We start from the raw sequence: 16,912 nt of genomic DNA on the forward strand, positions 1-16,912 counted from the left end.
AATATTGAGATTGGGGAGATGGCTCAGTGTTTAAGAGCACTAAATGGTAGTGGTAGCATATGCCTTTAATCCCAAAATTTGGGAGACAGAGGCAGGGAGATCTCTGTGAGTTCCAGGACAGTCTGGTCTACAGAATAAGTTCCAGGACAACCAGGGCCACACACACACACACACACACACACACACACACACACACAGAGGCAAGCACTGGATGCTCTTCTAGTGGACCAGGGTTCAATTCTCAGCACCTACATGGCAGCTCACAACTATTGTAATTCCGGTTCCAGAGGATTCAAAGTTTTGTTTTCTTTTTTTTTGTTTTGTTTTGTTTTGTTTTTTTTGGAGACAGGGTTTCTCTGTGTAGCCCTGGCTGTCCTGGAACTCACTCTGTAGACCAGGCTGGCCTTGAACTCAGAAATCTGCCTGCCTTTACCTCCCAAGTGCTGGAATTAAAGGTGTGTGCCACCACCGCCCAGCTTGTATCCTAAATCTTACTGTGTATTTATTTTTGTTTTCCCACATCAATTGTAGATGTAATAGTATATCAATTGTACTTTTAAAAGTAAAGATCTTACTTCTGTTGCTCATTGTCTTAGTTTAGTTTCTGTCTGTTCAACTTGGGGGAGTAAATAGTTTATTTCATCTTAGAGTTTATAGTCCATCATGAAGGGAAGTCAGGGTAGAAACTCAAGGCAGGAACCTGGAGGGAGGGAACTGACACAGAAACCATGGAGGAATACTGCTTCCTGGTTTGTTTAATCTTTCCTTCTCTTCTCTTCTCTTCTCTTCTCTCTCTCTCTTTTTCAAGACAGTGTCTCACTGTGCAATCCTAACTGGTCTCAAACATGCTATGTAGACCGGGCTGACTTCAAACTAACAGAGATCCTCCTGCCTCTGCTCCCAAGTACTGGGGTAAAAGATGTGTACTACCATACCCAGTTCCTTGTTTTTTCTTATACAACGCAAGACTACCCACCTAAGGGGTGGAATTGCCTACAGTGGAATGGCCTCTTTAGGATCAACCATTCATCAAGAAAATGCTCTGCAGACAGGTTAATCTGATGAAGGCATTTTCTCAGTTGAAGTTCTGTCTTCTCAGATGACTATGGCTTGTGTTAAGTTGACAAAACAAACAAAAATAAAAACAACTAAACAGCATTCTCACTGATATGACAAGAGATCTGAACTAAAGCATAACTCTTAACCAAGAGAATATTCTTGAATGAGTGAGTGAGCGAATGAATAGTCAGTTTTGGTTTAATCAATGGAGGTGGAAGCAATAAAGCAATATCATGTTCATGATATTGACAACATGAACATGAATGGAGAAAGGGAAAAATAGCAGTGGCTGTGAACAGTGTTAGAAGTGGTTGTGTGTAATGGTGAAGGACTCACACCATTTTGTCTCCCCTTGGAGATGCCAGGAGGTCATCTTAAAGTAACCTAAGAGATATCCTGTGAGCACCCCCCCCACCTCTTTACTTCCTCCTAATCACATTTGGGTCACACCTTAGAGTAGCAGCCCTCAACCTGTGGGCTGAGACCCCTTTGGAAGTTGAATGACCCTATCACAAGGTCACATATCAGATATCCTGCATATCAAATATTTACATTCATAAGTAACAAAATCACAGTTATGATGTAGCAATAAAAATAATTTTATGATTGGGGGGTCACCACAATGAGAAACTGTATTAAAGGGTCACAGCATTGGGATGGCTGAGAACCACTGCCTTAAAGCCTATTGTCACACACTTTATATTTTTATTTTTTCAAGACAGGGTTTCTCTGTGTAGCCCTAGCTATCCTGAAACTCACTCTGTAGACCAGGCTGGCCTTGAACTCAGAAATCCACCTGCCTCTGCCTCCCAAGTGCTGGGATTGAAGGCATGTGCCACCACTTCCTGGCTGTCACACATTTTAAAATAGCCATTTAAACTTCCTCTATGTCTATCATGTTCACCCCCCAAGACTGTTAGATTGCACAATGTCCTACTTTCTACAGATATCCTTCTGTATTTTTTTTGGTTTTTTGGATTTGGTTTTATTGAGACAGGGTTTCTCTGTGTAGCCCTGGCTGTCCTGGACTCACTCTATAGACCAGGCTGGCCTTGAACTCAGAAACCCGCCTGCCTCTGCTTCCCAGAGTGCTGGGATTACAGGCGTACACCACCATCACCTGGCTTGGAGTTGACTTTCTGTATTTTTTAAATCATTTTTTTTTGAGACAGGGCTTGTCTGTATAGCCCTGGCTGTCCTGGAACTCAATCTGTAGACCAGGCTGGCCTCAAACTCAGAAATCTGCCTCTGCCTCTCAAATGCCAGGATTAAAGGCATGTGCCACTACTGCCCTGCTCCTTTTGTACTTTTTAGCTGCTTTCTCGGCCAATTTGATTTTTTTTAAGAGTTACTCCCTGAAAATACCAGAAGCATTTGAATTTTGATCTTCCTTTAGTGTCCATCTGAGAACTTAGGCCAGTACCTAAGCCAATGCAGATGTTGAGACATCAACCTCAGAAGCCTGAGGTACCATGAATCATGCCACCTTTCCTAAACACTTAGGTTTGTGAGTATTTAAACTTTTTTAATTTTTCTAAGCCAAGTATAGTGGTACACACCTTTAATCCCAGTTCTTGGGATGCAGAGGCAGACATCTCTCTGTTAGTTTGAGGCTAGTATGATCTACAGAGTGATCAGAACAGCCAAACTATATAGTAAGACCTTGTCTAAAAAAACAAACAAAACAAACAAAAACAAGATTTATTTTTATTTAACATGTATAAGTTTGGTCTACATGTATATTTGTTCACCATGTGTATGCTTTGTGCCCAAGGAAGACAGAAAATAGCATTGGATTCCTCTGAAGTTTCAGATGTTTGTGAACTTATGGGTGCTTGGAATTGATTCTGGGTCCTCTGGAAGAAGCCAGTGCTCTTAATCACTCTTAACCACTGAGCTATGTGTCCAGTCCTAAATGTTGGTTTTTTTTTTTTTTATTTTGTTTTGTTTTACATCTGGGTGATGGTGGTGCTTGCCTTTAATCCCAGTACTCAGGAGGCAGCACTCAGGTGGATCTCTGAGTTTGAAGCTGTCCTGGTCTACAGAGCGAGTTCCAGGACAGCCAGATCTACACAGAGAAACCACACATTTAAAAAAAAAAAAAAAGCTAACCTAGGATCTCATAAAGACTAGATTATCCTCAAACTTCCGAAGATGACCTTAATTTTCAGATCATCCTGTCTCTACTTTCCAAGTGCTAGGATTAAAGGCATACACCACCATACTCAGTTCTTATTGGTGCTAAGAATCTAGAATCACACCCCTTGATTGTCTAGTTTTAAACCTTCTCATATCTTTTTTATTCCCTCTCAGCATTAACTACCAGATTCTCCATCCCTCCACACCAGAGCTGTGCATTTGTTCATAGATCAGTAAGAGAGAATGTACAGGAATCCCATAGGCACCAATATCAGATGATTAAACTCCTTGTATAAAATGTAGGCTTTGCAGAGGCAGGCAAGTCTCAGTGAGTTTGAGACTAGACTAGTTACAAAGCAAGTTCCAGGCCACTTAGGGCTATATATAGTGAGATCTTGTCTCAAAAACAAACAAACCAAAATGCATAGAACATTAACATATCTTTTTAGGTAGGCACGTACTCTACCACTGAGATTCATCCATCCCCTAATCACAGACTTGAATCTATAGTTGATTCATAACAATATAAAGAAATTGTATGCTCAGTTAAGGATGCATTTTTTTCAAGTATTTTAAACCTGAGGTTAGTTAGATCAGACAAATTTGCACAGAGAAAGAAGGTATTTTTGAAATACAGTGGCAGCTGAGGAGATGGCTCAATGAGCACTGATTGCTCTTCCAGAGGTCCTGAGTTCAATTCCCAGCAACCACTTGGTGGCTCAGAACTATCTGTAATGGGATCTGATGCCCTCTTCTGGTATGTCTGAAGACAGCTTCAGTGTATTCATATACATAAAATAAATAATTCAAGAAGAGGGAGAAGAAGAAGAAGAAGAAGAAGAAGAAGAAGAAGAAGAAGAAGAAAAGCCCCCAGTTAAAAAAAAGAAAAGAAAAAGAAATACAATCAAGTCTGGTACCTTAATGGCAGCTTCCTTTCAAACTCTGTGCCTAAGTCTGCAAGTCTTGCCTATTTTTCTACCTCCATCCCAAGTCTCTACAACCAACTGGCCTTGTTCTCATACCTCCAAAATACCCAACTTCCCCCAACCTTGGGGCTCTCCAGGTCCATTCCATGAAGATTAATTCCTACAGGCAATCTCAGTTCCTGTTCTATGTAGTCTTGTTTTGGGTCAAACCCTCACTTGGGCCTTTATTTGCAAGCCTCTGCTGGTATCCAGGTGCAATGGTACATACCTATAACCTCACTGAGTAAATAGAGCAGAAAGTAGTTCAAGGTCATCTTTGGCTACGTATCAAGTTTGAGATAAGACCTGGTCTTCATGAGACCTGTCTCAATAATTAAAATATCAGCTGAATAAACTGTTCTCGGGCTGTGAATGTGGAAGTGAAGAGGGCAGTAATGGGGAGGGGGGGGAAATGACCACAATAAAGAGCCACCTTCATTTGTACTGATGATATCCATGGCAGAAACCCAGCCAGGCAGAAGAGGAAGCCCACCCTGGCATCTGATGCCTGTGTAAGGAACTCCTGCTGACTCGCTGGCACTATCCCCACCCAGGTCCACAGGCCTTGCCTGGGACTTTCCAAAGGGCTGAGCCAATCACCAAGAGTCTCTACTAGTGCAGCCAGAGCACCCAGGCATTTCCTGAGAAGCCTCCCTTCCTTTGCTCTTCTTCCTCTCTACCTCCCACTCTGGGGGTTTCCTAAGGCCAAGGCCTGCGATTTTCAGTTGAGAGAGAGAGGGACTAATATTTTGACCTACTGCTACCCCTACTGGAACCTGAGAAAAATAAATTGGAGGTGGGATTAGGCTAGCAATGGCAGGCAAACTCCCTTTCCCTTGATCCTCATACCCAGATACACCTGGGAAGTGTAAGGGGTCTGGCACGGAGGGAAGACTTCAGAACTAGACTCCAAGCCCACCGCCAAGATTAACTTGCCTTGAGAAGGCCTGGGTGGGATGCCACCCATTTCCTGTATTCTCATTCTAGCACTTCAAAGGTTTCTTGAGGCCTTATGTTCACAGCTGGAGGATCTCGACAGGCACATGCACTTTGTTTTGACCCAGCTCAGAGCAGTTTCAAAGTGGTGAAATTAGACAGCCTTGTGATTTGTTCATAGCCCCAGAGCTGAGGTGGTAAACATCAGAGCTTCTCCTCTGTCTTTCACCTTCTCTGCCTCATTGCCTGCCCTTGGTGGGTTTAGGGACCCAGACATTTTCTTGGCCCACAGTTCCTGTATTGGACCAGGTGCCTCCTGGGACATGTGTGTATGTGTGTGGCTCAACCCTGAAGTCCCAGATACAGAATCCATAGGAACCAAGGTGAGGGTACCCTCCAAGCCAATTTCTTTCCCTCTCCTTTGTCCCTTCTGTCTGTTCCTTCTCTATTTTCCTACCCATGATAGGTAGGTCCCATAGAGGAGAGAAAAAGAGGAAACTAAGTAGAAGGCCTGTCTGTCTGGGTTTGCCCTGGGATCCTGGCCTTTATCATCCAGGCTATTGTGGGCCTGGGGTCTGGGTAGATGGGGTGGAGAGAGTTATAGCCCTGGAGCAGCTGTCCTAGACTGGGGCTAATGCTGAGAACAGAAAGTGCCTGGGGGATGGGACAGGTTTCAGGGTCCCCTGGGATCAGCTCTGGGACAGTTGCCATTTTTAATCTGTGCGAGTGAGTTAGAAGAAGCCGCGAGGGCCATAACCTAGATCAGCTCAAAGCAAGCTGGGTAGGTGAACCCTTCCCCCAACCATGTGCCAGAGGGCGATAGAGGCCCTGGTCATAGTCTTTTATCTATCATGTAGGACACAGATGTGGGTCTGTGAAGGCTCTGCCTAACCAAGGCCTGTCTTCATTTCAAGAGATACTTGGCTCTGAGCTGGCTTTCTCCTTCCCCACCCCCGGGACCCCCCTAGACTGGGGGTCACCCTTGAGTTCACAGTCCCAAATGCTCACTTATCAGAAGAAGACAGCTTTCAGTCTACCATTCAGGGAGATTTGAGTTGCAAGTCCAAGGTAGGAGAGCAGAGGGCCTGCATCTGAGCCAGGAAGCACTTTGCCTCTGCCAACACTAACTGTGTACAGAGTGGGTTCAGCTCCAGACCAGACTTCGTTCTTAGAGGTCACTCTGAAGCAAGACTGTCTTACTTTTCAGTGAGTTTCCAGGGGAAGGGATGACTACAGAGCATTCAATCTCCCTGTCAAGTCCCCACTTTCTACGATTGGAGCTCTCTGACTATGGCAGGCTTAGTGAGAGGAAGATGACAGGGTGCTGAGCAGGATCCTCAGGTCATGACTCAGTTCTCCATGGGTTTGGCATGGACTGCCCCTCCTGAAGCAACTTATAAAAGCTCACCATCCTCATTTTCTTATAGTTCCCTTCAATAAGCCAGGAAAAATGAGAATAGGTGTTGCACTGTGAGGATCTTGGCACCTCTCATGGAGTTGAGTCCCCTTGAAAGTCTCTTTTTGGAATTTTCTTAGCTGGATCCTTTTCTAGACTCTGTTGTTGGTTTTTAGGTCCCCAGTGGCCAAATAGCTAAGTCAGTGAGCCAGGATGGTGACATGGCTCAGTGGATAAAGGTGCTTGCTAATAAGCATGATGACCTGAATTTAATTCCTGGAACCCTTGTAGTAGAAGATAGAACTGACTCCTACAAATTGTCTTTTAACCTACCCGCCAACATACACACACACACACACACACACACACACACACACACACACTCAACCAATCAAAACTAACCAACCAATCAATCAATGTAATTAAAACAAGCCAAGAAAAGTACAAAAGAAAAAAGGCAGTGACCCACCTTTCATCCACCCTCAGCCCAGCTTTATCCAAGACCCAGGGATCATGGCTTTAAGTCCAGACCATAGTTTCTATCTGATCACCAGGAGGGTACCCAGGTCCTCTACAGGGGAAGGATTCCCAATGGGCTTCTGACTGACAGAGCAGAATGGCTTTTGCTGCTGTTTTAGACAGTGGCCATAACAGTGGTCATGAAATCTATACACACAGGATAGATACACAGTAAAAGCTCAGAGCTGCCCTAGGCGATATAGAGCTTTCAGATACAAGTTTTCTTCCAGAGTGGGAAAGACTCACTGGTTGAAAAGGACTTTTGCAAAAGTGATTGAACAAATTACATGGCATCTGGAAGCAAGGATCCTTGGAAAACAATTTGCTTGTGTACGCTGCAGCCATTTTTGTGGAGGGGAAAGCTCTAGAAGTTGGTTGGACATACCTGACACATTAGCAGAACACCCAAGACGATTTTACAGTAGCTAGCTGCTGCATCAGTGAGGCGCATAATACATTGTCAAGAAAAGCAAGCTACAGTGTATGCCAGATTTATTCCTGTAAACAGAAATAACAAAATAAGAGGCTGTAGGTATGGCTCAGGTGGTGGAATGCTTGTTTACTATGGAGAATACTCAGAGTTTGCTCCTCAGTGCATAAACAGTATGGAGGTATGGTACACATTTATAATCTATAAACCCAGCATTTGGGGGGTAGAATGAGGGCCATCAAATGTTCAAGGTTATCTTCAGCTACATAGCAAAATCTGGACCAATCTTGGATATATGAAATCCTTTTCAAAAAGAAAAGGGTGGGGGCAGGGTTTGTATGGATACATGCTTGTAGATAAAGGACAGACCAAGCATCTAACTCGGGATTTCAAGGAGAGTGACAGAGATTCCTGTCTAGGGGGATGAATTAGAATGTTAAACTTTGGTTAACAATAGTAAATACTCGCTTTACATCAAAATCTGGATATTTCCATAGTAGAATAACTAAGGCCTCTCTTTTGAGATTCCAAAACTAGAAGGAAGACTGCCCCCTGACCAAACAACCACCCTTCAAAGTATATCTGAGAGCCCAGAGACCAACTCAGGATCAGTTTCCACAGAGTCTGTTTACTCTCACAGGTTGTGGAAAGGCTGTAGATTATACCCTGCTCAGGAAAGAAGAGGTAGTGAGCCCAGAGACTCTGACTACATCTGATACTACCCAGAGATCTATGAGAAACAGAATGGCCATTGTCCTCACCACTGTCAAGGGCCTGACACCAGCCTATTTCCTCAGGCCAGGTATAGGGGTACCAGCAGCAGTACTGGGTAAGGATTAGTAAGTCTCCGCTTCAGGTTCTGGCAGGTTTTAGGCTCTCACCTCTTTCTCCTCTTGTGTAAGACATGTCGCCTAAAGGGTGTGTCCTCTGTTCTTACAGGCTTTCACTATGTCTGAAGGTTCAGAAAGGCTTTATCACCCCGGAATGGGTGTTAGAGCCCTCTGAGTCCTTCATCCTGGGCCAGAGGGAGACAATGGGGCAGCTCTTCAAGGAGTCAGGAAGGAGAGAGCTCCCCACCCACCCCACTGTCCTTGAAGGCGCTTGATAATTCTCTGTGACTCCAGATGTTCAGCAGCTGTCTTGGCCATTTCCGCCCCTTCTTTTGACCCCATATCCGCCAGGAAGAGTCCCCTCCTGTCCTTGGGCTCCAAACCACCCCCACCTTCCCTGCACCCCATTTCCTGAGCAGAGGCATTTATGCAAACTCAGCTGCCTTTCCTGAAGGCAGCTTCAGCTTTCCCAAAGCCAGTGCTGCTGTGGTCAGCTAGTGCTGCACTAAATAACCTCTTCCAAGGGGCTCTGATCCTGGCTCCAGCCCCTCTGGCCTCTGGGACTGGTTTTCTCTCTTTCCTTTCCTTCTCCAAGGTTAGCTTTTCAGACTCAACAACATAAATCAAGAGCCTCTAGGGAGGTGAACAGAACTGGCCTGAGAGGAAGCGCTGCTTCAGTGGGGGAAGGGGAATGTCCTGGACTAGCAGGCCCCAGTGGGGGCGGAGTGTGGGGGTATGGTGCATACTCAGATGTCTCCTTGGAAGGAGTGGGTGGCAAGGATTCTTCCATAAACCGATAAGCCAGGACACAGAGTCCCATCCCCCTCCCCACCCTGTTACACTCCTGTAAGTGGAGGGGCCTGAAGGCAAAAGGACCCTGCTTGCTGCTGCAGCTGGTCCAGTCTAGGGGGCTCTTCAGTAGAGGACAGCTCCCTTCTTGTCATGCTTTCCTCTCTGAACAGAGCTGGTGGTTCTGGGCACTTGGGCTCCTGTGAACCAATGGGGTCAAGGACCAGGCCAGACACACACTAAGGCCTGGAGTCCCTGGGGACTAGTGACTCCAGTTCACTAACCTCTGCCCTTCAAAAATCTGGTCTCTGGCTCTCCCAATTGCTTCCTTCTTTTTACAGGGGCGAACTAAGGGCAGGTGGGCTTGGCTGAAGGATATCCCTTTTCTAAAAGTCTCAGAGCAGATCAAGCTGGGAGATCGCCTCCAGTAATAAACAAAAGGTGGTGGCTGTAGACCGTCTTTCAGGATGTTGCTGGGGCCATTGAGTCTACTTTATCTGCAGCTTCCAAATCCTCAAAGAATCCTCTTTACCAGTTGTTTGGATCTGACTGAAGAGGCAGTGACATTCATTCTCTTTTGATATAGAAGTCACTCCTAATTCTCACACAAAATGAACCGGATGCCTTGGTTCTCAAGGCAGGTAACATCAGTTTATGAGAACTTTCTGGAGAGTGAATGGCCCACCTTCCCTAAAGTTTTGACCTTCATACCTAAACTTTCTTTCCCTACAGAGCCAGAGGTGGTCATTTCAGGAGTGTAAGGAACACAAATATCTTCAGGACATTGTCAACCATTTGACTAAAGGTAAGGCATCCAGTGGGCTCTTTCTAGGACTGTTGTAACCCAGGATCTCAGGAAAGGAGGTTGACAAACCCTAAGACACACCCTAGTCTTCAGATCTGACCAGTGAACTGAGAAACCAAACTAGAATCTGGGTCTTGGAGCTGGGTGTATATGCATCTGGGGCAGAACTGCCAAATTTAGAAAAACAAACCTAGATTGATGTACACCTTTAGTGGAAGCAGAGACAAGCAGATCTCTTGAGTTTGAGGCCAGGCTGGTCTACAGAATAAGTTCCAGGACAGCCAAGGATACAAAGAGAAACTCTGTCTCAAAAAACCAATTCCCCTGCCTCCCCCTCAAAACTCCAGATAAACAATTTTTAGCTCTATTTATTTTATATATGATAGTACACTGTCACTGTCTTCCGACACTCCAGAAGAAGGCACTGGATCTCATTACAGGACCTCTAAGGAGAGTAATCAGTGCTCTGAATGGCTGAGCCATCTCTCCAGCCCCCCAGATAAGCAATTTTTTAAAATATTTATTTATTTATTATATGTAGGTACACTGTAGTTGTTTTTTAGACACCCCAGAAAAGGGCATCCGAGCTCATTGCAGATGGTTGTGAGCCACCATATGGTTGCTGGGATTTGAACTCAGAACCTTTGGAAGAGCAGTCAGTGCTCTTATCTGCTAAGCCATCTTGCCAGTCCCCAGATAAATAATTTTAAAACATAGATATCCTTTGATGTATGGTGGTATTATATGCTGCTTTATACATATATGTTGTAAATATTCTTTTTTCCTTTCTTTTGAGGGGAGAGGTGAGGCAAGGGTCTCCCTGTATATTCCTGGCTGGCCTGGAACTCCCCATGTAGATCAGACTGGCCTTAAATTCTTAGAAATCCTCCTGTCTCAGTCTCCCAAGCCCTGAGATACAGATGAACACCACTGTGTGAGTTGGTGAGTTGGCCAGCCAGGTCTAAGACTGCCAATGACTATGTATTGAGACCCTGTCTCAAAAAAGAAGTATTTAATGGTAGCTATAGAGAGATGGTTCAGCAACAGAGGATTCAGAGGATGTTCCCAGCATACACATGGTGGCTGACAACTATCTACAATCTAAAACTCCAATTCCAATGGATTCAATGCCCTTTTCTGACCTCTGTGGGTATCAGGCATATACATGGCATGCGTGCATACACAATACGTACATACATACATATAGGCAAAACACTCATATAAAATAAAACAATTTTTTGAGACCAGATTTCTCTTTGTAACCCTGGCTATTCTGGAACTCACTCTATAGATCAGGGTAGCCTCTAACCCAAAGATCCAACTGATTCTGCCTCCAGAGTGCTGGAATTAAAGGCATGAATCACCACCATGCCTGGCTTATAAAACAAAAATTTTTATTAATAATGTATTTAAGGGGGCTGGAAAGATAGTTCAGAGGTTAAGAGCATTGTTTGCTCTTCTAGAGGTCCTGAGTTCAATTCCCAGCAACCACATGGTGGCTCACAACCATCTATAATGAGATCTGATGCCTTCTTCTGGCCTGTAGGTGTACATGCAGACAGAAAGCTGTATGATGTATAAAAAAGAAGAAGGCCAGGCGGTGGTGGCACACACCTTTAATCCCAGCACTTGGGAGGCAGAAGCAGGCAGATTTCTGAGTTCGAGGCCAGTCTGGTCTACAGAATGAGAGTGAGCTCCAGGAGAGCCAGAGCTACACAGAGAAACGCTGTCTCAAAAAAACAAAAACAAAAAGAAAGAAAGGAAGAAAGAAAGAAAGAAAGAAAGAAAGAAAGAAAGAAAGAAAGAAAGAAAAGTATATTTAAATTTAAGGACTGGCAAGAAGGGTCATAAGGTATTGGTGCTTGCTGCCAAGCTTGACAATCTGAGTTTCAATCCCTGGCATCTATGTGGTTAAAAAAGGGGGGGGGGGCAGCAACTTCCATAGTTGTCATCTGACCTCTACATGTATGGAGTAGCATGTGCATGCCTACAAACACACAAATAAATTTAATAAAAATGTGTTTAATACACCTAACATACTGAGCACCACCGCTTGGTCCAACCTATTTTAAGTAGATTCAGAACACTTATATGAGCTGATAGCTGGACAAAACCATTGAACAGAAAGCCTATTTTTACCTCATGTATTTTCTCAAATACTATATATATTCTGTACCATTGTAAAGTCATGGGGACCACACTAGAATCCCAGCACTCATAGATGATACAGGCCAGTCAGAACCACACAATGAGACCCTGTCTCAAATATATAAACACACACAAATATACCCATACCCACACAGAGACACAGTTTTAACTTTAAGCAGACATTAGGTATTTTGTGTGTGTGTGTGTTTGGGATGGGATGGGATGGGAAATAGTGTCTTCAAATTGCTGTGAAGAGACACTGTACTGGCTGGTTTTGTGTGTTAACTTGACAGAGGCTGGAGTTATCACAGAGAAAGATGCCTCCCTTGAGGAAATGCTTCCATGAGATCCAGCTGTAAGGCATTTTCTCAATTAGTGATCAAGGGGGGAGGGCCCATTTTGGGTGGTGCCATCCCTGGACTGGTAGTCTTGGGTTCTATTAGAAAGCAAGCTGACCAAGGCAGAGGAAGCAAGCCAGTAAGGAACATCCCTCCATGGCCTCTGCATCAGCTCCTGTTTCCTGACCTGCTTGAATTCCAGTCCTGACTTCCTTTGGTTATGAACAGCAACATGGAAGTGTAAACTGAATAAATCCTTTCCTCTCCAACTTGCTTCTTGGTCATGATGTTTGTGCAGGAATAGAAACCCTGACTAAGACAGACACGATGACCACAGCAACTCTTTCTTTTTTGTTGTTTTTTTGTTTTTTGTTTTTTGTTTTTTTGTTTTTAGAGACAGGGTTTCTCTGTGTAGCCCTGGCTGTCCTGGAACTCACTCTGTAGACCAGGCTGGCCTTGAACTCAGAAATCCACCTGCCTCTGCCTCCCAAGTGCTGGGATTACAGATGTGCACCACCATGCCCAGCCACAGCAACTCTTATAAATGAAAACATTCAATTTTGGGGCTGGCTTACAAATCAGAAGTTTAGTCCATTATCATCATGGCAGAAAGCACTGTAGCATGCAGGCAAACAAGGTGCTGTACAGGTAATTGAGAGTTCTACATCTTGATACATAGGTAGCAGAAGGAGACTGTGTGCCACATTGGGCATAGCTTGAACATATGAGACCTCAAAGCTCGTTCCCACAGTAACATACCTCCTCTAACAAGGCCACACCTACTCCAACAAGACCATGCCTCCTAATAGTGCCAGTCCCATGGGCCAAGCATTCAAACACCAGTCTATGGGGTGGGGGTACATACTTATTCAAACCACCACTATCGTCTTTCTCCTCTGTCTCTATGAACAGCAGCATTCCTCAGCTGAGTCCAAAGCTGTGGAGCTGCTTGAGACAGTTCCTTAACTGGAAAGTAGAACAGGAAAGCAGAGGCTAGAAACCTCTAGAAAGTTGCTAGAGCCTGGAAACCACCTACCTAAAAGCCTGAGGTCTGCCAAGTAAGTCTGGCCCATGGACTAAGGGATCTGACTGAACTTCAGTGCTTTTAGAATTTGTTTCAGATCTGGACCACTGCTTAATTAGTTCCCAAGTTCTGCAGTATACTGCTCCCCAGCTGTTTGATCCCTCAGGTAGGCTGGCCATCTTCAGTGCAAGAGAAAAAGGGGAACCCACCCACTAGGACCTTCTAAAAAGAGGAAGGTACAGTTTGTGGGTTGGTTCAAGTGGGAGAGAGATGCTCAACTAGGGGCTGAGAAAAGAGGATCTACAGTTAGGTAGGACCCACCTGGAGGTGTTTGCTATTGTAGGCCCAGTGAAAAATGATTCAGAAAAGGTGTTCGTGTGTGTGTGTGTGTGTGTGTGTGTGTGTGTGTGTGTGTGTAGAGGTATGGGAAGATGTTCCTAGCCTTCCATAACTCCTTCCTGGGAAGGTAAGTATAGGGCTACAGGAGTCAGGCTATGAGCAAATACATCTTCTGACTCTAACAGAAGCTCTGTTCTAACCTAGGTATTTTCTGGGAAATGTAAACCAATGAACCCAAAAGTCCAAGGAGGTGATAAGAGAGAGTTACCAACTACAAGTTTGGCCCTAGTGTGGGAAAACCTTTTATTTTATTGTCTTCTTCTAATAAGGAAGAAGTCAAGGCTATTTATTTCTGGCCTCTTTGGTTGCCTACCTTCAGCAGAGGAGATGGGAGCTGCTCACGGTGGTAAAAACATGGTAGGAAGCTGCTGTGAGGTCCTAAGACACTTTCCTAGGTGGGTGGGACAGAACTAGAGATATACCAAGCCTTAGAACCCTTTGTGAGCCTGTCACCCTAGCATCACTTCTCCCAGCAACAATGACTCACAAAACTGAGAGCCATACAGCTTTCCCTTGACCCTGGAAGGCACAGGTCACAAAGGCCATTGGGACCTACCAAGAGGAGGCATGCCATCAGAGTGCTGTGCGTGGCCCCTGCCTCTGAAGCCATCGGCTGGGCCAGGCCTGCATCTCCTGCTGTCATTCCACAACTAGGACTGGGCCTTCAAGGTACAGGGCAGAGCTCCAGTGCCCATGTGTGTCATCTGCTTTGTGAAGGCACTAGTGCACGTGTTCAAGATCTACTTGACAGCAAACTACAGCTACAACTTCCGCAACTGGCCGGTGGACTTCCGCTGGGATGACCTGCATGCTCCAGGCACTGGTAATAGCAGTCACCGAGCGTTGACCTGTGCTGCAGCTGCTGCAGGTGTATGGCTGCTACAGGATGCGGCGCTGGGAGGGGACGTACTCTCAAGGCCTCCACGTGGAGCTCGGAGCCCAGTGCAGTGCCTCCTCCAGCAGATTCGTGAGCTGCCCAGCCAGCTTGCTAGCTATGCACTGGCCCACTCACTGGGCCGCTGGCTTGTATACCCCGGTTCTATGTCCTTGATGACGCGCGCACTTCTGCCTCTACTGCAGCAGGGCCAGGAGCGACTAGTGGACCGCTACCGTGGGCGGCGTGCCAAGTTGGTGGCCTGTGATGGGAACGAGATTGACACCATGTTCATGGATCGCCGTCAGCATCCTGGCAGCCATGGCCGTGGTCTGTGCCTGGTCATATGCTGTGAAGGGAATGCTGGCTTCTATGAGATGGGTTGCCTGTCCGCACCTCTCGAGGCTGGATACTCAGTACTAGGCTGGAACCACCCTGGCTTTGGGGGCAGCACGGGTGCACCTTTCCCGCAACATGATGCAAATGCAATGGATGTGGTTGTCAAATATGCACTGCACCGTCTACACTTCCCGCCAGCACAGGTGGTGGTTTATGGCTGGTCTATAGGAGGCTTCACAGCCACTTGGGCCACCATGACTTACCCAGAACTAGGTGCACTAGTGCTGGATGCCACCTTTGATGATCTTGTGCCACTAGCACTGAAGGTTATGCCCCAGAGTTGGAAGGGGCTGGTAGTACGCACTGTACGGGAGCACTTCAATCTCAACGTTGCTGAGCAGCTGTGCTGCTACCCAGGCCCAGTACTCTTGCTCAGACGTATACAAGATGATGTTGTCAGCACCCCTGGCCATATAGCCTCGCTGCCATCTTGCCAAGTGGAGGGCGATGTGGAAGGTAACCGTGGCAATGAGCTACTGTTGCGCCTTCTGCAGCACAGATACCCCTCTGTGATGGCCCACGAGGGCCACACAGTGGTAACCCGCTGGCTACGTGCCAGCAACTTGGCTCAAGAAACTGCATTATATGCACGATACCGCGTTGATGATGAGTGGTGCTTGGCAACACTTCGTTCTTATCGTGAGAGCTGCCAGAAGGAGTTGGACGATACAGAGACCTGGGGGCCACACGGACCTTCCTTCCCCTGGCTCGTGGGCCAAGGTCTGAGTGCCCGGCGGCGCCGGCAGCTCGCACTGTTCTTGGCACGCAGGCACCTTAAGAACCTGGAGGCAACTCACTGCAGTCCACTGGAGCCTGAGGACTTCCAGTTGCCCTGGAAACTGTAGCCACTGTTTATGTGATTCATGCATTTGGGCATTTGTACACTTTCTAGCTGCTCCCAACTGTTCCTCTCCTTACATCTCTACAGAAAAGCTGGCCCTGCTGACGATCTTGGTGGCTGGGAGAGTGGGCAGTATATCTTCCTTCACTTTCATTCTGTTCTTTTCTGCTTCCATCCTTTCTCTTCCTTGCAAACATCTGAATGTCTGTGCCTAATTCTCAAAGGCAATGTAAAGATAAACCTGATCCAACTTATGGTAATGTGTGGTGTTTGATCAAGGGAGGATGTGGAGTCACAGGGAAGTGCCTTTCACATGACTTTGGCTACAGGGTAGCTCATGAGAAAAGGACACCAATGAAAGATTCAAGTAGTTCCCAGTGAAAAGAGACTCCTGGCACTGTTGGTTCTCATTGCTAGCAGGTCTCAGCAGTTGCTGCTGTGCAATACACCTTCTCATTTCTGTATTCTATAGAGGGGAGATTTACAGAGGGACTGCAGGCCTATATTAACAGGGCACGGGGTGGCCTGAGTCTTAGAGATCCTGAATTGTTACCGGGTGTTAATGTTACCCACTTGTTACTGGGTGTCATCTTGGGCCAGACCGAATGACAGGTGTTCAGTTTTCCACTGTTTGCACTGTGGTCACCCACTACATGAAGAATGGACTACTGCTCTTGCTGTTTCAAGCCCTGTGGACAGGGGCTGACCAAGTTGGGTTTAAGCAAGGATGGTAAATGGAAAAGATATATTAATGGACTGTCTTGAACAGGATACTTCCACAGTCAATGAATCACCTAGTCCTGTGCAAGAAGATTCCTGTAGGGAGAAGAGCCAGAGAAGGGACAGGTAGTGGGAAGCTTCCAGGAACTAGTATTCATTGGGGTCTAGCTGGAGAGGGAAATTCAACTTTGTATGTAGGGCATTTCTGAAAGAGGGGGAATATCTTAAGGATTTTTTTTTCTTCCAGGGGAAAAAAAAAAAAAAAAAAAAACAAGGGCCAAAAAAAATTGTAAGGCTTGTT

At 45.8% G+C, this 16,912-nt stretch overlaps 1 protein-coding gene across 1 annotated transcript; it reads left to right on the plus strand.

Annotated features, from left to right (window-relative positions):
- The first annotated feature begins 13,932 nt into the window (after window positions 1-13,932).
- Window positions 13,933-16,136, plus strand: Abhd16b (abhydrolase domain containing 16B). The gene has a single exon (XM_052181606.1). It carries the CDS (start codon window positions 14,471-14,473, stop codon window positions 15,893-15,895), a length of 1,425 nt encoding a protein of 474 aa, XP_052037566.1. The 5' UTR covers window positions 13,933-14,470; the 3' UTR covers window positions 15,896-16,136.
- Window positions 16,137-16,912: the final 776 nt, after the last annotated feature.

Source organism: Apodemus sylvaticus, chromosome 5 (assembly GCF_947179515.1).
Source record: "Apodemus sylvaticus chromosome 5, mApoSyl1.1, whole genome shotgun sequence".
In the NCBI taxonomy this organism is placed as follows: Eukaryota; Metazoa; Chordata; class Mammalia; order Rodentia; family Muridae; genus Apodemus; species Apodemus sylvaticus.

Excerpts from the sequence above, each read along its gene's own strand:
- Abhd16b (XM_052181606.1), top strand. The coding sequence starts at position 14,471 with ATGTGTGTCATCTGCTTTGTGAAGGCACTAGTGCACGTGTTCAAGATC.